The sequence below is a fragment of the Zonotrichia albicollis genome, chromosome 2, assembly GCF_047830755.1.
Source record: "Zonotrichia albicollis isolate bZonAlb1 chromosome 2, bZonAlb1.hap1, whole genome shotgun sequence".
NCBI classification, from domain to species: Eukaryota; Metazoa; Chordata; class Aves; order Passeriformes; family Passerellidae; genus Zonotrichia; species Zonotrichia albicollis.
Window position 1 is genome coordinate 106,114,195 of NC_133820.1, and position 23,492 is coordinate 106,137,686.

At 36.5% G+C, this 23,492-nt stretch overlaps 1 protein-coding gene across 8 annotated transcripts in view; it reads right to left on the reverse strand.

The window, feature by feature from the left end:
- MYO16 (myosin XVI) overlaps positions 1-23,492 on the reverse strand; it is a 359,429-nt gene that overhangs the window by 178,078 nt on the left and 157,859 nt on the right. For all 8 annotated transcript variants that reach the window (XM_014267408.3, XM_074535973.1, XM_074535972.1 and 5 more), the window contains 4 exons: positions 23,345-23,469; positions 19,443-19,568; positions 5,560-5,635; positions 4,082-4,235 (listed from right to left, as the gene is read on the reverse strand). In XM_014267408.3, coding sequence (XP_014122883.2) covers positions 4,082-4,235; positions 5,560-5,635; positions 19,443-19,568; positions 23,345-23,469 — 481 coding nt within the window. The remainder of the gene's footprint in view (positions 1-4,081; positions 4,236-5,559; positions 5,636-19,442; positions 19,569-23,344; positions 23,470-23,492) is intronic.

Sequence of the window (23,492 nt, forward strand, 5' to 3'; positions counted from 1 at the left end):
CATCAATATTGGAAGCACTTGGACACCTTCTAATTTGATAAGAGAATTATATCAAGGAAGAATCTGCAGTAATATTGTCATGGGCCCTTTGAGCTTATAGCTTTTGGAGTAAATTTCTCTAATCTGCCACAGGCAATTCTGAGATGCTCCAAACAATTTCTAAGCCAGCTGACACCTGTAAAGTACATAATCTCTGAAACTTCTTAAAGTTACATAAAAGAACCTTCAGAAGAGATTAAACACTAGGAGAGTGTTTGAAAACACTAGAATAATTGAAAGGCAAGTGCTAAATAAATGGTTACATAGAAAAAAAGAATTGAAATGTAAAAAAAATTGAATCTCTTCTGTTTTGCTGTCTTGAAAACATCTCTTTCAATTTTATTTCACATTCTTGAGCTGATTTTGAAAGACATCATTACTATAATTAATATTTACTTAAACATGAAGCAGAAAATATACAATGTGATTAAGTTAGCATTACTTTGAGAGTAAGCTCTTTATTTTTTGGTAATTATCACTACCTAGATGAATGCACTATCTGTGCTCTACAGGCAGATGTATTGGAGTAGAAGTACAGTGATCATTGTAACCATAGCATGAGCATAAAGTCACTTTTAAATAGATATGGCCAATTTAATGTTCTGAACTGTAAGCTATGCCAACTAATGAATTGTGTGCTGGTATTTTTGCCAGTGGAGTAACAAATTTTCTTTTGATGGAACCATTAGAATTAAGACTGGCAAAACTTTCCACCATAGACCTTAGGCTTGCTGCAATGGTCAACCTTCAAATAACTTCATGACATTACTAAAATTCTGTCTTTCAGCTACTTTACTTTGTCAGTTATGACCAAGGAACTATGCTGAAGCAGGTACGGCCTCAAAGGTGTTGCAGTTTGTGGAGGGCCTGTGTAAAGCACAAGAAAAGAGCAAGACAAGAGGAGTGACAAAGAGAAATAACTGCAACCCTGCCCCATGCCATCCACACCTCACTGATAAGATTGAGTGCAATGCAGAAAGCCAGGTTTGCTTGGTAACAGCATATTTCAAATATACTGACTACTAAATTTTGTTTCCTCTCCTGACTTTCAATTCAACTCTTTACAGGGTTATTCCAGAAATCAATGCTGTAATTTAAATTTCAACCAGCAAAACTAGATTTGCTGACAGAACACATGCTATTTATAATTGTTTGTTCATCATTTTTGAGTCTGCTTTTGAATACTGTTTTCTTCTGAGAAATGGCCCCAAAGTAATATGGCCACAGTATAGAATTACTAGGAAATACTGCAAAACTTTCCACCTCAGACTGCTTTTTTGCATCAAGAGAGTTGATGAAGAATGGCTGCAATATATACTAAAGCAAAGGTATATGTGGATTATTATTGTGCACTCCTCTTCATCACTAAAATCTTGGTTTGGTATACAAGAACAGCACAGATATTTGTCTTCAAACTAGCATAGTACATATCTCTCTACAGACTCTTTAACAGAGCATGAAGGATGAAACTCTTTGTTTTCAATATTGGAAAAAACATGTTAGAACCAGGAATCTAGGCTGTCTCTTTAACAGAGAGCATAGAGCCACTCTGGAGGATAATTGACTGTATCTTAAGAATATGTCTACTATCATTTGGAATAATACCTCTCTGCAAAGGTTTTGGGTTTCACAATTATAAGCATGATACTATTGAGCTGAGATAACTAACTTTGAGATGACACCTGATTTTCAGCCACTATAAATTAAGGTTAGAGGATTTATAAGTAACATGGAACTCTGTGTGGTATGGTTCACCAACAGTTTTACATATTCAATAGTGATAGGTGAGACATGCATGAGAAAAAATACATCAATAATTTTGCCTTCCAAGAATATCCAATGTCAGAATAGTTGGCTGGCCTGCTGATACATCACTGCACTGACAGCAGAACTGATAGATGGGTACTGCAAAGCTCTGGCTGAGGAAGTCTAAACCTAAGACTACTAAAAGTCTCAAGAACGTGCCAAAGTGTCATTACTTCAAGCTTGCTGTATCCTAATAATGGCCCCCTGGCTGTGTGCAAAGGATCACTGCCAGAGTCAGTGCACAGAGCTGAGCAGGGCTTTGGCTTCACCTGGCGCTGCATTCTCTCTCGTGTAAGCACCACTGACTAGATGCAGTCCCACACTGGGATAAATTGGCAATAGAAGCTAAACTCACCCAATTCCACACATATATCCATTTTTTATGGTTTTCTCTTCAGTGGGCTTTGCTTTTTCAAAACTTCCAGTGAAGGTTTTTTACACATCAGGTCACATTATTGTCATATAAAGAGTCACTATATAGAAAACTCGCAAAAATTAGCTATCCTTATCTATGTATTACAGGAAGGAAAGAGTAGAGAAAAATAATTTCAGACCCTTTAAAATATGTCATGTCAATATGGCAAGTCATGTCTTCCAGAGGTTAATGGGTGTTAGCACTGAAACTAGTATTCAGTAAAACATGTGCACTGCAGTACAAACTTCTAGAATATAAAACACATGGAAATGCATCACCTAGATCACTTAGTCATCACAAGAATGATGGCTGTGAAAAGTCTCTAAAACCTCTATGAATAACTTTTCCTAGGCATCATTACATAGGTACAAGAGTGACCTACCCTCTACTTCTAGTATTAAAACATATCAATAATTAAAAATAAATTATTTATTTACATTTCAGAATCTAAAGGCCTCAAGTGATGCCTCAAGATTAAATGTTTTCATTTAAAAGACAGTTGAAGGCCACATAAATTGGAGGAGTATGATTTATGCTATTGAAACAGGGGTCAGACTAGAGGACTGATTATTTTGTACAAAATTACCAAGTATGAAAAATTTGTAATTTCATAAACATTAGTATCATATATCCAGCTGCATGTATTAATGAATACAAATCATGAAGCAGAAACAACACACTGTGTTTGCCATCCATGAAATATTAAACCTTTACTAAATATCAATATGTCCCACAGAGTTCTGAGTTTAACAGATTGATCATTTCATGACAGTTGCTCACCTTTTCCAAATTTTAATGTATCCAAACACATTCTGCCAGCCATAACTGCTATGAAATGGAAGCATGAATACTTTATCTGTCTCTCTATAAGAGGTTATTGTTTTCTTCACACACTCTTTGGTCATTACTACAGAAAAATTATTGTGTTTTGCAAGATTATGCAACTAACAAATATATACTTTCAACATATGGCAACTGCACACTGTATAAATGCATTACTTGCAACTTGTAAAATTCCCTGGATCACAGTATCTGGAAAGAAGAATTTGAAATACCAGTATGTCTTGTACTACCATAACACAGCCATTTATGCTTCATACCTATTGTACATCTCTTTTCACATACCCAGGGCAGTTTTTTTAAGGTTGACAAAGAAATACAAAAGTATCAACATTTACAATTTAAGACACAAATTAACTCTTCTATACTGTGTTTTAAGTCCTCACTGCTAAATGCTACTTGATTCCACTTGAATTTTAAGCAGTACAAATCTAAATATAAATTTGTAAATATAGTTTTGACCAGTATAAATTCATCTGCAATCATGTATCTGATTTTTCTCTTTCAGGCTTTATCCTTGCTTCTCTCATAGGCAATGATAGTTTTACTGACACTATACTCATCTTCCTTAAGTCTACAGCATTAACCGCTAATAATTCTGCTAAAGCAACCCCAGGTAATTTCTGCTGGCAATTAGACTAATATATTTTATTATTCATAGTCTATAATTATAAAACTAAGGATGACAAAAATATATGAGAGATACAAATGTAAAAGATTATTCAGGAGATTTCAAAGAGGAAAGTTACTTGATCTATCAAATCACACAGAATCAGAGAACGGTTGGGATTCCTAGAGGGCACCTGGTCCATCCATCCTGCTCAGACAGGGACATGTAAAGACAGTTACCCAGGACCATGTCCAGGTGGTTTTTGACTATCTCCAAGCACACTCAGCTAGGATTCACAGATTGACAGATATGGTTCAAAGGATAACCTGACTGCAGGGAATTGCTTTGTAACACCACCATCACATACTTACAGTTTATTGGAAATTGTGGGCAAATCATGGATGATCTCTTCATATGGCTCTTCTTGAGATAAAGTAGAAGCAGCTAAAGGGTCCTTCATTTTTTCCTCCCAAACAATTTCAGCCTTCAGAAGCATTTCCTCAATAAAATCAGAAGCTGCAACATCTAAGACATTGGAACAACAAGATATCAGGCAAGAAAATGGTGCAGAAAGGCTCCTTTGAATTAAAATCTTTACATTAGATTAAGACTAAACATGTGGCTAGAAAATCCGAAAGGAATTGCTCAGATATCAACCATAAAATAATACTTGAAATTACTGGGAAAACAAAGGCAAAGTAAATTCAGTACAGACTTGAGCTGTCATATGCAAAACCTCAAAACTATTCTTGCTGTGTAGCAAACTGAAAAATTCAATAATTTACAGGACTTCAGAAAAAAACAATACAACTCTTTTCAACTTCATTCCTGTGAAAACATGCACTTAAATCCCTGTAAAATGTTTTAAATTTCTACAAACTAGATTTATATGGTTTATACATACAGAAGTACTGAAAACAGTTCTGCTTGCAGACCAGGAAGACAGTTAACTCAACTGTATTAAATATATACTAAATATGGTTAGCTAACTGCATAACAATGCAGTTGTTATTATAACTCAGATTATCTGAGTTTAGTTCACAGCCTTTTTTACAAATGAAATCTCTATCTAACCACAAACAACACTGCTAAGGTTAGTATCATGAAGTTCCCTGTGTTTGTAGACAGTACAGCACTTGAAGCATAGCATATTTTGCTTTATTATGCAAGGGAAGTTTCACCCATAACCTGACAGGAAGTTTCTATTATTTACATTACTGAGTTACATCTTCATTTTATCCTAGGCACAGAATGTAGAACAGCCATGTGTTTCTTCTTTTCCACACTGCTACTAGCATTACTGACATCAGCTCTGCTTTGATCTCTGTGTTAGACCAGTTGATCTGAAGTCCTTTCCAACCTAACAGAGTCTACAATTCTATTACCTTTACAGCCAGTGCTTCAGCTCCCTGTTGCTCTGTGGTTTAAGTAGGTGTCATCCACAGTAAGCAATGGCAGCTACACTTCAAAACTAGGTGTCAAATTTGTTTTCAGACAATAGCTATAGAAATCCCAACTCAAGAGGTCATGTACTATAAGCAGTTCAGAAAGGACCTCAGTGAGAAGTCACCAAAATGTGTAAATGCAGCTACCACCAAGGCCCAGAAGAACTCTCAAGAGGGAAACATAGCTAAACAGGGAATGAAACAAGTGGAAGGACATGCTGTCATTTGATATGATATCCTGTGTTACCATGACCAGAAGTTTTCAGCAATGTGTTTAAGAATGTACGCATGTGTAGGTGTATATAACTCTACACGCTAAATAAACAATAGCTAAGAAAACACGAAGGAAAGAAAATCTGTCACAATAGCTAATACATACACTATGTACATGGATTTTCACCTACCTGAAGGCTTTTCATTATTGCAGTTGAGAAGATTGGGGTTTGCCTGGTGCATCAAAAGCAGCCTCACAAGATTGGTCTAAAATGGGCAAAACCAGAGGTGTTTGAAATGGGAGAAGTAGGAGAGGTGCCTGTCACTCAGTTTATTCCTTCCTTCTTGCACTATCTGAAAGCATATGATAAACCACCCCCACCCACCTTCTCAAGCCCACCTTCTTCAGCTACTAAGAACATTTCTATAAATCACAAGTGGCAGAGTAAAATTCAATTCACCTACCATTTCCGGATATCCTTGGCAAAACTCCACCCCCAAATCACCTTTCACACACACGTGTAAACAAATTCACAAAGGAAAAAAGCTACCACCCATCACCAACTGTTAAGACTTAGCTCACAAATATTTCTTTGTGTCTAACTAATCCAACAATTGTGTGCCAGCACTGTCAAAGGGGTCTGACTCACAGCCACCATCATAGAAGTAAATCTATTCTCAGTCAGTAGTAAACATTGGCACATTTATCTCATGTTTCCAAAATCATCAAATCTATTAGTAAAGGTAAAAATTATAGCACAGTAGGGGAGGGTAGAGTACCATATAATGAAAAGGTTTAAAACATATTTTTCAACTCCTGCAAGGAGCTGTTTTTAGTGAGTTGTTCTATGGCTGCACCTAAGTCTCTAGAGAGGCTTTCCCATCAAAGGCTGTAGCAATGTCTATCCTGACAAACTGGTCAGAAATAAGTGAAAGGCTGCATAAGGAACAAAAAATACTTTTAGAATATGAATTTACAGCCCAACTAAATCATAGAACTATATGTATTTTTGAATATATGTTAAAGAAAATAGAATGTATAATGCAAGTGCAACCGACAGGAGAGATGAGGATGAGCACAGGGGGAAAAATGCTGTGAAGGAAAGAAAGGATTCTTCAGAGAAGAACAAGACATCTAGAGATAAATGAGACCTGACCTGGAAGTCAGTTAAGCGAAACCTGGCATAAACACAAGCAATAAATAAATAAATAGGAAAGAAATCATTGCAATAAAAAAATCAGTTTGGATTCAGTACACAGGAGGAAAATTACTAGAAAACACCATGATAATGAGGAATCCATTAAATGCAAAGGAAACCCCAAGCTTCAAATCATAGAAAACCAGGAAAATACTGTTGCAAATTTCTATAAAATAAAAAGATTATGTTCTCTTCAGATTTCTAATGCTGGTTTTCTTTTCTTGCAGCAACAGCAGAAAATTCAGCAAATTCCAAGAAGTGGGGAAGCCATAACAGGTTTATTTCCAAATCCAATTAGCCCTGCTTTCACTGAGAAATTGCAAGTCATGTGAAAATATACACATGTATATGTCTTTCTTTATAAGGAAAAAAAGGAACATGCTTAGTTATGGAGCTATTGAATAATTCTGAAAAGTGGTAGCACTTGTATTAGAGGAAGAAGGCTTTGAATGCATTTTCAGTATAGTAACAACAAACAGCTTTTAGGGTTACCAAAGGTTTGGATTTATTTCACAAGAAATACCATGCTCCAATATCAGTGCTTCCTGCTGCCAATGAAATATTTCCAGCTGGGATTCCTTGATGCATGTCACCAGGACTAAGGTATTTGGGTCACCGACAATTTCAATAACCTGCTTTTGGATACACAACTCTCCTGTGCTGGGATTTAACTCATTCATTAATGCTTAAGAAGGAGTATGTTAAAATACAATTTAGGTTGTAATGTAAAAATACATATCTTCAGAACTGTGTCTAACAGAAGAAATATTTGTAGAATAATTACAGCAAATTACCATTAAGCAGAAGTATTTCAGTTGCAGAGTTACAAATAAAATACATACGATTAGGTCAAGAAATAACATAATACCTAATGAATTATTGTAGAACCTATAAATAAAATTAATGTGCATGTATATATATATATATACGTATATGTATATTCCTTTATTTCCAGTGTAGTCTTGCAAATTCATGTAAATCAAAAAAAAAAAAAGTGTCATGACTTACTATACATAAAATGCCACAGTAATGGCAGTTATTAAAAATATGTGCTTATAAAATATCATTTGTCTTGCTTATCCTTTTATAGCCATAACTATTTATTCAGTACCTTTAGTAAGAGCACCAGGAAACATATTAGACCTTAATTTTCTCCTTTCAGATCTTATCTCTGAATATCCTCCTTCCAAAAATACAAAATTAATTAATTTCTGTATTCATAAAGCATAACTGTCTCTCTTTTCCTGGTATTCTGCTCAAACTGCAATATATGTGTCTTTCTATGACATTTCTTACTGGATATCTTATCCTCTGACTGTTGAGAATGCTACTGCAAAGAATATTTTCCTGTCTCACACTTTAATCTCAAAGTCCCACCTTTTAGATTCCCCTAGCTCTTTTCTCGCCAAGCCAGAAGACCCTTGCCCTCATTTTCAAAGGATTTCAGAGATTCTCCACGATTTATGTATTCCCATTCATGCACCATTCTGGCCTCAGTTCCCACTGCACATTGGGCTGTGACTTTGGCCATCACTAATACGTTGTAAGATACCTATTTCTGTACTACTTCTGGGCTGCACCTTATACTAATGAGGAAGCCTTGAAAATATTGGTGAAGCGTGATTGTGAACATCAATTCACAAGCTGTTCTGGTGTGATGCTTGCTGAAGAGAAACAGGTGATGGACTGAAAAATGGCCCAATGGCTGGGCCCAGAGGCTGCTGATGAGTGGCCAGCAGACTCAGTGGAGGCCAATAACCAGCGCTGTACCCTGGGGAGCAGTAATGGGGCCTGTTTCACATCCCCATTAAAGATCTGGTTGATGGGGCAAAGTTCTCTGTTAGCATCAAATGTGAGGAGTGGCTGATATGCGAGAAGGTTGTGCTGCCATCCTGAGGGATCTCAACATGCCAGAGAAATGGGCAGACAAGAACCTCACAAAGCTCAACATCGCCAAGTGCAAAAGAACAACCCCAGGCACCAGCACATGCTGAGGGCTCCCCAACTGGAAAGGAGCTTTGCAGAAAAGGACCAGGGGTACTGGTAAATACCTTGCTGCACAAGAGTGAGCAATGTGCTTTGGCTAGGCAGAAAGCAAATGGTTCCCTGAATAGCAACGAGGAAAAGTGTTGCCCATACTTGACTTATGGTGAACCTTCCTCACTACTCAGCACAGCTGAGGTCACACCTGCAGTGCTGTGCCCATTTCTGAACTTCTCAATACAAAAGAGACATGGAAGAGTCTAGCAAAAGGGCACTAAGATAATTAAGAGACTGGAGCACCTCACATATGAGGAAAAACCAGGAGAGCTGGAATTATTCAACCCGGAGAAACAAAGGTTAAGGGGAATCTCATCTGTGTGGGTAAATACCTGAAGGGAGGATATAAAGATGACAGAGACAAGCTCTTTTCAGTGGTGCCTAGTGACAGGTCAGTAGGGTACTGAGGCATCTCCCCTGCACAGATGGATTGAGGGAATTGGGCCTGTTCAGTCTGAAGATGGGATGACTGGGAGGGGACCACATCAAACTCTGTCAGCATCTGAAGGGAAGGTGTCAAGAGAATGGAGCCAGGCTCTATGGCTCTCAGCAACAGGACAAGAGGAAATGGGCAGAAAATTATTCAAAAGAAGTTTCACCTGAACATGAGGAATAACTTCTTTAAATGCAGGTGACCATGTACTGGATGCAATCACCCACAGAGGTTGTGGAATCTCCCTTACTGGAGATATTCAAGAACTGTCTGGACATAATCCTGTGCCCTGTGCTTGAGCAGGGGGGTTGGACCCACTGTGGTCCCTTCCAATCTTATCTCTTCTGTGACATAAGGTGGCATAAATAAATTTACTGCAATACACATTATAAAGCCTTCTACTATAATTGTCCTGTACTGAAAAAGAGACTAAGTTTTACCACGCATTAAATGCCAGCAAAAAAAAAAAAAAAAAAAAAAACAACAACAACAAAACAATGCTGAGTTTCATAAAACAAAGGCTCAGGAGCACAATTGTTGGCAAGACTGCAAGGCTTCTTGCCACAGATAAGTAACTGCAGTGACAGAGTAGGAAATATAGGGCATGAAGGAGTAACAGAGATTTTTCAAGAATCTCCCCATGCACTTGAGGCTGCCAAGGCATCTCCAAACTGCTCTCAAACTGTGTTATTTTTTACTGGTAATTAATTAACTTTAGAGCAGAACAAGTATTCCTGAAAAGTGTCTTCCTTTGTTCCTTGTCTGGTCAGATATTTTTCCTCTGAAGCCATGTACAGGACATGAGATGTGTATGAGCACCTTCAACTGATAAACTGCTGGCTCTGCCTGAGCTTTTTTAGTTCTTATTATCCAAGTCCCAGTCCCAGAGCCACTAACTCAGATCATTTATTCTCTTTTCTTTATCATCAGAGGGATACCTGCTTAAATCCTAAATTCAAAAAGCTGGAGGTTTTATGCAAATGTCCTCATGTGCTGTTTTGCACAGCAATGAATATGCATTATCCAATTTGCATGAACCCCCAACAGTACATTCCTTCAGTCTTTCATTTTCTTCCCTATCATCACCAAAATTTCTCTCCACTTCTCCACTCCTCTCTTTCAACATTGGAAATATTCTGTAATCTCTAAGGGACCTGGTTCACCACCAACCTTTTGGTTCCTAACTTCTCCATTTTTTATTCCCCAGGCAGTTCTTCATATCCATTCCTCTGTTCTCTCAGGCTAAGCCCTCACCACCTTTTTTTGGCAATTTTGGTCTATTCTTGACCCTTCTCAGTTTATCACTGGATATGGTCCTCCCCATGTGCTCATCCACAGTGAGGCAAAGATGTACAATAAGAAACAGTGGAACAACAATCGTAAATCAAAACCAGTACTTTTTTTGGCCATCAACCTCATACTATTGTGTAAAATACAGTAAAATCACCAAACATATCTAAGGTGTATGTCCATGAAACACAGCAAAACCTCTAGACAGAACACAAGAAATATCACTGGCTACACCATCACACTCTGCAGTCTTCACCACTGAGCAAGATGATCTATCTCTGCACTCATAAGGTCCAGTTTTCTATTGCTCATATGAGTAAAATTTAACTTACTGGGTTTAAAAGTGCATGTCCAACTGTGTGATTTTTGTTAGGATGTTACTAGGACTGCTACCTGTGAATGCTTATGAATTTCCAGTTTCAGGTTTTTTCAGTGGTAATTTTTGTTTTGTTTTGTTTTTTTAATAGACAGAAAAATAAAGTAACTAAAAATTAAGCACTTCTGGTGGCCGGGTGTGGAAAAATATTTTACTTATCCTTGTGAGCTCCTGTGTTTGGATGATTTGAAGACTTTCATTAGGTAGAAGATGAATTCCATAGGCTGAGAATATTTTTTTGTTGTTGCCTGCTTGGAAAATCATCTAAACTTATCCAGGTTACAAAACTTTGAAAAAATCAGCTACCTAATGCTTGTAAGACATTTTTTTAATTATAATGGATAAACCAGGGAGCTCCCTTTTGCTAGCACAGTCCACTTTAGGTCTACATGTTAACAGAACCAGTAACAGCTGGTCTATTTAAATATACAGTTGGTTGTTCAAAAGATTTGCAATAAAAAGAATAAAAAATCAGAGAAGTAGTTTCTATTTTTATTAGTACTGCTATTATTATAATTACTAAGTTTCTGTGACAGAAGTGCTGTAGTTTAATGCTAACCATATATTCCATAGATTGAATAAATAAGATCAGATAAGTCATGCAACAATATAACTCCTTAAAATAATACTGGAGACTATTCAACTAATTAATGGCGTGATAACAGGCCCTTTACCAAGCATCAAGGACATAAAAAAGAAAAATGTAGGTTAGGAGCCTTACTCCTGGGGAGTGAAACAAATTCAAAGACAGAGACTCTTACATTAGAGAGTAAGATACCGATTAAGCCATTGGAGTTCCTGTGAACTGAGCTTCTAAGATTATGTATTTGTTCTTCATTACATAATAGTATGCCTTAGATGATTGTGCTCCTTACAGACAAAATTTCATAGGTGAAGCCCTAAAAAAGAGCAATCGTGTTCAGAGGCTAAATAGAATTTCCTCTGCAATTGGAAATCTGATCCACAATACTGTTCTAAACACAGGAAATTAAGTCTGAAACTCATTACAGATCTCTATTCTTAATACAGTATAGATTAGGAAGATTTTTTTGTTTTCTATTTGAGTGCAGAGAAAAGGGGACCATAACCAACTGTGGTCAGCAAAGTGGAACAGATCAGGAAAAGTAGGTTGTGGGAATAAGACTAGCAGCAGGGTAGAAGGCATTGAGGGGGAGCGTGTGGAATGGAAGAAGGCATAGATAAAAAGCGGGAATCTGGAACTAACAGCGTGAAATAAATGAAGTGAATGGGAAGAAGAGAAATGTGGCAAGGAGCCAGGATGTAGGTAGAGACAGACTAATCAGAAAAATGAAAGAAGAAAGTGACATGTGAGGAAAAAACCACTGAGATTGAACAAGGGAGATTGGGACTGCAAGCAAGTGGGACAGAAGGGCAGGAAGATTGGCAAGAAGTCAAAGTAGAAAAAAAATGAAAGCTTGGATGAGAACCAGGGAATGGAGGAGGGGCAGAAGCTGACTGTGCAAGGAATCAGGATTCAGATAAAACTTGTAAGGAAAGGACACAAAGCCAGGCAAATGAATCGGACAATAAGGCAATAGAATAAGGACAAGAATGGAACAGACTGGATGCAATGGGACAAATCAGGCTATGTCAGGGAGGAATGAACCGTAAATACTGCGGCTGTTCAGGCACAGAGCCTGGAATGGAACCCAGGCTCCCCAAGCGCCACCACCACCTTTCTGCAGTCAGCAAGTTTAACCTATATGCTAAAAGAAGATGCCTCTTGAACCTCTGGAACAGTTCCAGCAAAAAAAAGGGAAGCCTAATGCTGTTTTCAGCTGTTAAAGCAAGTGACAAAGGTCATGTAAATGGTTTTCTACAGCTGATGTAAAAACTGCATCAGTCTTTACTTGAAGACTGATAACCTACATTTCTATTTTTCAATACATCATGAATTTAGACAAGGAAAAATAAAATAAATCAGGGAAAATATTATGTGATCTTGTGATTAATGATGCTTGTAAGTTATGGTCCTACAAGTTATATATTTACATTACAGAGATCAGAAATCCATTTCCCAAAGTTTGTGCCTGAAAAGCCTTGTAAGACATCTTTTTTCACACTTGCCTCTCATATATGAAGGTCACTATAAATGGTATTTTAAGGAAAATGAAATTTATATTGATCGGAGAGATCCTGCAATAACCAAGTATATAGTGCAGACTGTGCACACCTCAGCTTTAAAATCACACATGTAAACACTGAGAATTTTGTAAATTGAGATTTTTCCTAGTCTGTATATGAAATTCAAACTCTTTTCTTATCATTTGGTATTGTGTGAATCTAGGATTCCTTATATTCTCTGCCCACAATTAGCATTTGAATCGTCTATAGAAATCTTGTGAATATATTGAGAGTGAAAAAAAGATATCATGAGCAGAAATCCCAAAGTGAGCTCTCTGTTTGAGGAAACTGAGTGTAATTTGATCTGAAGGGAAATACAGCTTTTCTACCTGAGTACAATCAGATATGCCAAATATGAACAAAAAGACTAAAGAAAAGAGAGTGAGACATATCTGGATAAAACATGCTCTAGAGGATTTTCTGACCATAAATTAAAGACTCCAACTACTTGGTAGGGAAAATAGTTACTACCTGTGTGACAAAAATAATAATCTATTATTTTTGAAACACTAAATAAGCACCTCCTTCTTTAGGCTCTTCTCACTGAAAGCATTTGTGGTTGCAGAAGCTCAGAAACTGCATTGAAAGGAACTCCTGTAGCAATGGCCAAATTTCATGGGATTAAGTAACATTTCCCACAATGGGTTCATGTATTCATCTATACTGAAGTAAATTCTAGCAACAGTTGTGGATTTTTTGTTGTTGTTGTTTCAAGTGCAAGATGCACTTCAAGAAAAAAAAAAGAATCTACAGGTCATAGTTGAGTAAAATTACTAATTTGTTTTGGTAATGATGAGCAAATTAGTTCCCGATGTAAGAGGGTATATAATCTGAATTTAAGCAAGGAGCAGAGTCCTTTTATAATCTGAAATAAATGTTGTGTTTTGATGAACTAAGTAATCAGAGGGGTATGATTCAGGTCAACCAAATGTGTGTAAGGGAGAACACACTTACAGAATGACAATTTCACACATTTGAAAATGACACAGGATGTATACAATTTGTTAAGAAACATGAGGTAGGCCTGATGACATCTATTAGTTGGGGTTATTTATGTGGAATATTCCCAGTTTATATTGGAAGAAATCCTTGCTAGTACAGGAGTTACTCTTGCAGAGATTCAGTCAGCAGTTGAACAAATGTCTTATCAGGTTTTTTTTTGACATCATGAAACCCTTTAAACCTGAAAGCCAGAGGATAAATCTGTTTTACTAAGCAGGAGAGTGCAAAGGAGCAAGCTTAAGTATCCCTTATAATCCACACTGCTTAACTGTTAGCTCTCCCCCTGACTCTCCTTTGGACCACTCCAACCAGCTCTCTACAAACATGACTAATCTCCTATAGAGAAAACTAGCTTTAAACAATGTGAATGTGGGCCAGGCTGTTGCCTGGCCTAATCCCTAGTCCTCTTTTATTTAGTGATTTAACAGTTTAGACATAGGCATCATCCCCCAAGGATGAAATATTGGGAGAGGTAGTGCTTAAGCTACTGCAGAGTCAGCTCTGACCTGCATGTCTCCGATAGCTGTTTGAAAGGTGACATTTCTGTGATAAACAGCAAAGAAACAGCTTGTGCCTGGGAATTGTGCCAAAGTACCCAAGGCAAATGTCAGAGCTGCAGCCTATTCCCACCATGGGGAGGGCGAGTGTGCGCTCTCCTGATCACAGCAGCTGGAAGATGTCCAGCAGGAGCAGCACTACCAATGCCAGATTACTAGCTTCCACAAAGTAAATTCAAATTAAGGGGCCAGCCTGAGGAACACAAGTCACCCTTCTGCAGCTGGCACCAGTGCCAGCAGGGGCAGGGGGGCACCCAAGGGCCAAGGACGTGTGCCCTGCGCTGGTGTGCACAGACAGCAACCACAAACACACCAGCACTGCCCCTGCTGCATGACGGGGACACAAAGGGCTCCAGCTGCCATCAGAAACAGGGTCAAACACGTCTGTGTCAAAAAGACCCTGGTAAATTTACATAGGCAACCCTGAGATATTCTAATTTCTTGAGGCTAGCTTTGTTGCCTTAATAATCTTATTTTGAAGAGGTTTTTGTGTGCTGCAGGCGCAGATTTGGATGTGTATTGTAGAGGTTATTATTTTCCATAATTTTTTTAGAATAAAATTATTAAAGTAAGTAACTCTGATCTTAACACCTAATTAATATAAATTTTCTGTTATTATGTTACTATGCATTAAAAATTCAAATTGCCTTTACCCTTAATGCTTATATAGGAGGGAGGGAGAAAATTAAAGCAGGAACTGTCATTTCTAGGAACTAGAAATGGACATTAATGCATTAAAAATACAAAATTGCCTTTACCCTTAATGCTTATATGGGAGGAGGAAATGACAGCAGGAACCATCATTTCTAAGAACTCAGAATAACATTGTTTAAAAATAGTTCTATTTTTTAATGCTTGTAGACTAATAGTGTTTCAATTAACAGTCTATTACACTCATTAATAACCTAATCTGTTTCTGTAAAGCAGATTCTTGTCTTACAGAGACTGACCTTCAGGCAGTGGCCTCAGCTGCCCTATTCTGTACTCAGCAGCCATATCCTGTACACAGTCCTCAAACTCACCAGCAATATCCTGTACTCCTATGCAAGAAAAATATTCTACTCTGGATCTACACATTCTGTCACTTACAGGACAATTCATTTGTCATTCACCCATGCTCTGTTTTAGTAGTCAGACCAGTAAGGTTTTTACATGTTAAATTTATCCACGAAAGTGGTTTTCTTTACAAATATTTGTAAAGAAAAACGTAGATAATATTTTTTTTTAACATCAGATAATATGTACTGACACTTAAAACTCTTAATTATTCTCTCTATGGAGACAATACAACAGGATTCTGCTATGTTTTGCTTGTGATCAGATTGGTTTTGTTTTAAATATCTAACTCTACTCCTCCTCCAGGGTTCCCTCTGTACAATCTTACATTTTCTAAATAAAAGGCATCAACTCCACGCCCCCTTCATGGTAACTGGGGAGACCCAGAACACCAGTGGGCAGCTGCCCCATCCTTTAGCCTCACACTTTGATCTGGATCCCTCATGAAGGATTTAAAGATGTTCAGATTGCACCTCTGACATATGCTAGCTGCCCATGGCTTCTATTACCAAGGAGGGTCAGACCTACAAGCAACGAACCATCATCCCTATTTTAAATGCATCCCCTAGAATTCTCTGAATTGTCTTCTAAAGTTGATTCTTCCCATTAGATAAGAAAAAGCTTTGATTTTGCCCTTAAGTTTAATTGGCTAAATTTAGTTGAGAGGAACTCCATCTGAAATAAAAATGGATTTGCATTACCAAGTAATCTCTATGAGCCAGATTTATTATAAGGTGTGGATGCAATGTCTTTCACATGATTAGTTCACTCAAATTGCTGTATCTTTCACCAGTAATTTTACATATAAATTACTGTGCAAGATGGAGCAGTAAGATTTTTATAATCCACTTCATTCACAACTTGAGATTTGTAACAAGAACCTTACAGTGCCTTTATTCTTTACAAGTTTCCTCCTGTGCAGAAGCAAATTAAATTTTCTCACTATAAATTTAAAAGTTACACAGTTCCTTGGGTGGTTTATTTTGGGTTGTTTTTTTCTTTTCTTTTCCTCCGGGTAATGTAAATTAGTACTATTTTCATTATTGCAATGCTCTTGCAAATAGCCAAATGTGTGGGTTTTTTCCCATTTTGTGGATTTAAAAATATAGAACAGTATATGTAGAGAGCTGAAGTGCTTCAACTTAGTCTGGATGTTACTGTAAAATAGAGTAACAATTGCTTCATATCACAACTTCTTTTTGGTAAGATAATATGTAAAATATACATATGTAAGGTATGTACCATAAAATAGCTCAAAAACTAAATCTGTAATTTGTATAACTAATTTAATAGCATTTTATTAAGGTGAGAAGCTTCTCCACATGAAAAATACATCTGCAGCTATTTTATAAACCGGAAAAACTATCAGTCCTTAAGACTCCTGGAATATAATATTTTTCCAATATTTTATGGGGTTTGGTTGCAGGCAATGCAGAACCAGTGCTAGAACCCTATTCAATGACAATGATTTACAACAGCTTTCTGAAATTTCTGTGACCACTCATTAAAGGATCATTGCCTATTAGACAAGCCCTAAGACAAGTAAAGGTTATTTTGCTGTTCAAATACATTTCTGGAAGGACAAAAGTCCTCCCAAGAACTTAAAAGGACATCAAACTAAAACAAAACAGACTTCATGACAGTCTTCCAGTACAAGATATTTATCACTGTAGCAAGTTTTTCAAGTGTGACTTTAAAAAAAAACATGCCACAAATATGTGTTAGAAGAGTGTGAAACTGTAAGGGATCAAGTCCAGAATTTATATTAATTGCTTTTTCAGGGAACATTAAAATTTTCAGCTAAAAAATAACCATTTCCTCATAAAAATACTTAATTTAAAAGAGACTATCCAATTCATGTCTTGTCTAAGGTTATTTCCTTTCTGCCGAACTACTTCTACCAAAAATAGGAACAATGCTCATATTAGTCTATAATTAATTACTCAAAATGGAGTTATAAATACGGTATGTATGTGAATTCATTCTAAGGCTAAAAGATATTTCAAAATTATCATAATAAGAAAGGAAATTTTCAAAACACCCTGATGGTGTAGTTACCAGAAAGAAGTAGAAGATATGTAATAAATCCCTTTAATAAAGGAATTGAAATTATTTACTTGTTTCTTACAAACAGAATCACACAAAAGCTGTATTTATCTGCTCAATAACATTGGCAAATTATATATAATGCTGATAGGATATTTCTAAACTTTATTATTTACTAACGCTACAAAGGGAAAATATTTGGCCTGTATTTAGCTAATTTTAGTGAAGAAGCAGTACAGTGTTCCTTCATGGTCTTTGTCTGTGTGTGCCCATACTGGTTGTAAATAGACTAGAGCAGCTGGTCCCTAACTCCTCACTGAAAACTCCTGAAATAGTAAGAATTAACACCATTGTCATCTGGGATATAAGGGAGATGCAGTCCAACAAAAGTGCCAACAAAAAGAATAATTTCAAAAATACCAATCTGAGCTCTTAGAATTCTGCAAAAGGGAAGATAATTTTTTTCATTTAGTCACTTTCAACTACAAACTTTACATGTACAGGCCTGTTTCTAAAAGAAAAATACCTATCTTCACAAGAAAAAGACTATTTCAAGTCATCCAGAGTTAGTGTTGCAAACACATGCATCCTACACATATGTAAGGAAAGGTAAGTCCTTTCCCAGCCCTTTCAAGTGATTTCTTTCAAGTCATCTTCAATTAAATCAGGTTTAGCTTTACAATAGAAGAAATGCCCAGCTGTAGTATAATCACATTGTTGCAGTACAAAGCCCTAACTCGTAAGCCATCCTAAAATGTGAGAATAAGAAGCTCAAGAATGCATCACTGCTATCCCTTATTTCTGAGCAAGAGCTTTCCTGCCCTACTGAAGTCTGAACACAGGCAGAGGGATCAGTGAGAGCAGTAGAACTGAAGCAGAATTACAGAACAACACAGGTAAGACAGGATGAGAAAATTAAATCTACAGTAAATTCAAAAGACCCCAGATGCCTCACTTGCTAACAACATTTTGGTTCAGCATATCTCTGTGTGAAATTTTTCTCTGTAAATTTACACTACCTGAAGTTATTGAGAATACACTTCAGGCCACATATATGTATTTTGAATAAAGATAAAGAACCCAATAACTTTATCTGGTTTGGAAATATGCAGATATTTAACACTCTATAAAAGTGCAGGCACAAGGTATCTCAATAGGAGAAATCTATTACCCACCAGAACTAACTAAATAAACACATCTACTTTTACTATTTTACTATAACTTTTGCTCCATTTTTACTTTTTTCTTGTTATAAAGTGTATTATTTATTTTCTGAAGTCTGAGCTAAGATTATGACAGAGGTTTTTAGAAGACACCTATGGGTAAGTGGTGATTTGTGAGCCCTGAGGCGGGTGGAGAGTTGCAAAGAACTCTCCTAAAATGGTCAAACTGTAACAAAGACTCACTGAACATGTCTGGAGAGTGTGAGGGTGAAGGAGAACTGAAAAGGTAAGAAAACTGAAAACTGAAAAAATATTAAGAGGGACAAGTCATTTTTAGGCCTGGCCTCAAAATCCCAAACTCAGGACCCTCTTCCACAACTCAGAGACTGGAAAACTTTGAACACAGCTCCTAGATGAATCCTGGACATTTATTCACAGAAATACACACAGCAAAAATCTAAACAAACATTGATATTAGACTGTAAAAAATATCAAAGTATTTTGTCTTCCTTTCAAATGTCAGTGCAAACCTAGTTTTTGCTGCAGACAAATTGTTGCTGGTGGTAGATTGAGGTGTTTTGGCTCAATAGCATTACAAGCTTCATTATCAAATGGTCTCTGATATTTCAGATGCTAATTTATACTACATGAATGAGGAAGTTTTTTTGCATTAAAGTAAGAATAGTCTCCCAGACCTGAAAGCATTTGCTCTTGCTACAGAAAACTACCACAAAGGAAAGAGAAGCAGGTGAAAAATCATGCTTTACCTGTCCATACTTTGCAGCCAAATGTAGGGGTGTCCAGTACTGACTATCCACTGCATTGAGATCAGCCCCATGATCCAGTATCAGAGATGCAACATTCTTGTATCCATTAGCACAGGCCACATGCAACTGCAACATAAAAGGTAAATTTTGCATATATTACTAGTTTAAAGAACTCATCCATGGTGTACTACTTCATATCTTTACTAATCACAGTTACAGCAAACACAAAATGTACATGTGATTGCTGCAGGTTAGAAAACCACTGTAGAATCTTTTTTAGCATTTATAAACAACATGCACCTGAAAAAAATAATTCTAGCTTTTTGTGAGCTACTAACCAATCTAGTCTATCACTTTTTATATAACTTCAAGTGAACATGCTTTCAAACACATTCAAAGACTTCATGAGCCAAGGTGGAATCAGATTTCAACAGACCTTGAGCTCTCTTCGAGCCTAGGACTAACTTTGTTCTGTAGCAGTTCAATTATCCCAGATTTAAGCTGACACTACTCCAGAATGAATTCATTAGCACATAATCAAACCAAGCACATTGACACTGCAGCACAACATTAGTGACAAAAAATACTTTCTCAATTTTGGACCACAAAGATTTTATTTTCTATATTTGCATTGCTTCCCTAGATAATTAATTGGTAATTGTTTAAACAATTTTAGTCGATTTTCTGAATCTCTAAACTTCATTTAAGAGTCAAAATGAAACAGGAGGAGGATGGAAAATGCAGTAACAGAGTGACCAAAACTTAGGTCACCAGGAACCTCAGGAGGTCAAGTAGAGCAACTTGCTGCTAAAACAGGGATAACTTCAAAGGTGGCTGTGTTTGCTCAGGGGTTCTCACCCTGAGTAGCAAATACTGTAAGAATGACAAAGTGTGAAAACTGCAATGGCAAGAAAAGGAAAAAAGAAATTTAAAAAAATCTTTATTAATGGCTGATTTGAGGAGCTGGACATTATAATTTGCAATGTATTATTATTTAAGACTCTGTATGTCTTTGGCATTTATATCAGCAATCAATTTCACCAAATGCTATTTATAGGATGAGATTTTTTAATATAAAAAATGCCAGTAGTCATGTGGGGTTTTATTTAAAACAAATAGGCAGTATGCAAAATAAATATATAAACAATATAATAGCAAACAGGTCTTGTGAACAGAGAAAAAGGGAAAGACGTAATAGGGCAATAAAAGTACTTTCTCTCATAATAATCAAGTAGAAGAAGAAAATACAATAAGGAATCCTATATCAGGGAAAATATGTAATTTGCAAGTTTTGGTGGAAATTGTTTCTTATATATGGTGAATAACTGTTGAGTCACGTATTTCATATGATGAGATTGACCCAGGCTACAGTTTAGTTGCCTTTACTTTCTCACAGTCCTCTGTTGTAATTTCAAATATTTCCTTCAGTTCTAGGAACAAGGGGAACAAGGTCTGAATTTGCAATTTGGCAAAATATAATTGATCATCCCCAGTCAAAAGAACTTAATATTCACACTGGTCAGTAAGAACAGGGCATAGGAATATTGCAGAAATTGAGAAGTCAGATTATAGTTGGTCCCTGTATCCCCAAACCCCACAGCCCAACTCCATGACTTTTTCTCCTCAAAGCATTGTTAGCAGAAGATATTCTTTTTCTGGTGATTGAAATGGATGGATAATGGCAATAAAAAGGTCTTGTAATAAACCTGTTACTACAACTGTGTAGTTCCAAAGTCACTGTAAGAATAGGAGACACTAAAATGAGAGTTTGGGATATAATTTCCCTTACCTGCCATTTCTGGTTCAGCTGCAGACACAGAGCATACATAAAGTTTTCACTATGAACATAATTGATGCAGAGGGAAAGAATACAGTCATTCAAAATCTTCCCCTGGAAAGGGTGCAAAACTCCTCTGGGGACAGAACTTTGATTCTGCATGCTATGATTTCCAATGTACAATACCCTCAAATCTTTCCTGTAATTTGACACAGCTTCATGGTAGCGGGAGGGTGTGTTTTAACAGAAGAAACTACAGCTTCTATCCAGACATCAACTTGACAAGTGCTATTTTCATGCAGTGTAAGAGCTCCTAGGAAATATTTTATGGCTGAAATCTTTCAAAGAAAAATAATTAGAAGAGAATACAGCAGAAAAAAATTCTGTGTGTGTTGGTAGTGCATGTGCACAAATGTAGTTGTTATGAGTCAAGGAGAATGTGTATATTTATATATTTAAAACAACTTCTTGCTTGATTGACATCATACATATGGATGTGTATGATGTATATATACAATATATATATGTATTCTGTCAAGAGAAATTTTGGATTTAAGACTTAAAAAATTTGATTTGAGACTTAAACCAAATAGATTTGTCTTTTTTGTACAGACAGACATAGAGGAACAAAACCTTATTTCCAGAACCCTCTGATATCCATATCATAGACTGGCTGACTCATCACTCATGAATAAAGAGCTAATAGTTTAAAAAAATATGGATTATCCACCAATTTGTCAAACAATAGTTTCACATAATAGAAATCTCAAAGAAAAGTAAAGTTACCTACTTTGTGTCTATTTCCTGAAAAAATCAGATTTCAGCATAAAAACTTTTATGGATAAAGTATCCCTTTTGTCAACATTCTACTAAGCAAACAGCAAAAATCCCAAAGTACCCAAAATGTTCTTCTCCTAGTATTTGCAGTTCTGTTAAACATCTTTCAGAAATGTATTTCAAATATTCCAGCTAACTACAGGAAAGTTTTTAAACAGTTGGATTTATTTAAGTTCATAACTCAGTTTAACTCAACAATTCTGACAAAAAAGCAATAGAAATTAAGTACAATAGCTATGTGATTCAGCAGCTTAGATAAAAATATCAGGAAACTGAAAGTTAAATTAATGCTTTTATGAAATAAACTAAAACTTGTGCTGTTTCTTCCCACCCCTTCCCTGCTGTCCTGTTTATAAATTAACTGCCTAGGAGTTGTCACCTCAGAAGTCACAGTGCTCTGTTTCTACAGAGAGCCTGTGGCTGGATTCAATCCAGGGATGAGGCTGATCACTTTTTCAATTTTAGCTCAAACACTCCACATGATTTAAAATATAGAATGATTTAGTATATCAATTCAGTATCAGACAATGTAATTCAATGCAAAAAGCATAAATGATAGTAATAATTATTAGTGCTCTAATTATATTTGTACACTATTTGTAGAAAAAAAACAAGGAACTTTTAAAAATGTATTCAATATATTAATGCTGCTGATTTACCATTTATTGATTGATTGATTATGGTGTTGAAGATTTCATATGCAAAGGGAACATTCCACATACATGCTATGGAACTACACATGAAATTAGAATTATTTGACAGCTGAAGAAATTGAAATCCTGACAAAACAAATGGATAGAAGACCTATTCAAAGTATAGTAAAATCCAGTGACCATAAATAACATGCAAATTTGTGAGTAGGAGTACTTTTCCATGTATATGGTGAATGCTTCAGTACACTGAATCAAGATTGGATTGCTACAGTGTTTTAGTAGGGCTCAGCCAGAAGATACAAGCCAAAACCAGAGATCACTGAGTGAAGTTTCAGCCCCTCTCTCACCCAGAATGTCAGACACCACATCTATCTCCTGCAGCTTTAAACTAAGGCACTCATAGTTTTGCTATTAAATTTAATGTTGCATATTTGTTGGCTGGGAGAAAAAAAGTTGTCATTGAGATGTTTCACTACCTTATTTTAAAATTCACATTATGCATGGAATTAACACACATCTCTCTTCAAAACACCAGGTAGAACCAAAACCCTTTTAAGAGAACTGCCTTGCAAACATGCTGAACTTGTTGCAACACATGCATATTCCCAGGGTGATGATTCCATGCTGCCACTCACCAGGGTAACTCCTTCATCATTCTTCTGGTTCACACTCCCTCCACTCGAGATGAGCTGTCGGACATCTGTAAGCATTGTCATAGCTCTCTGAATCTTCATTTGGCGTAAAGAATTCAGCTCTACACCTGGAAAAAGAAAAGGATAAAAT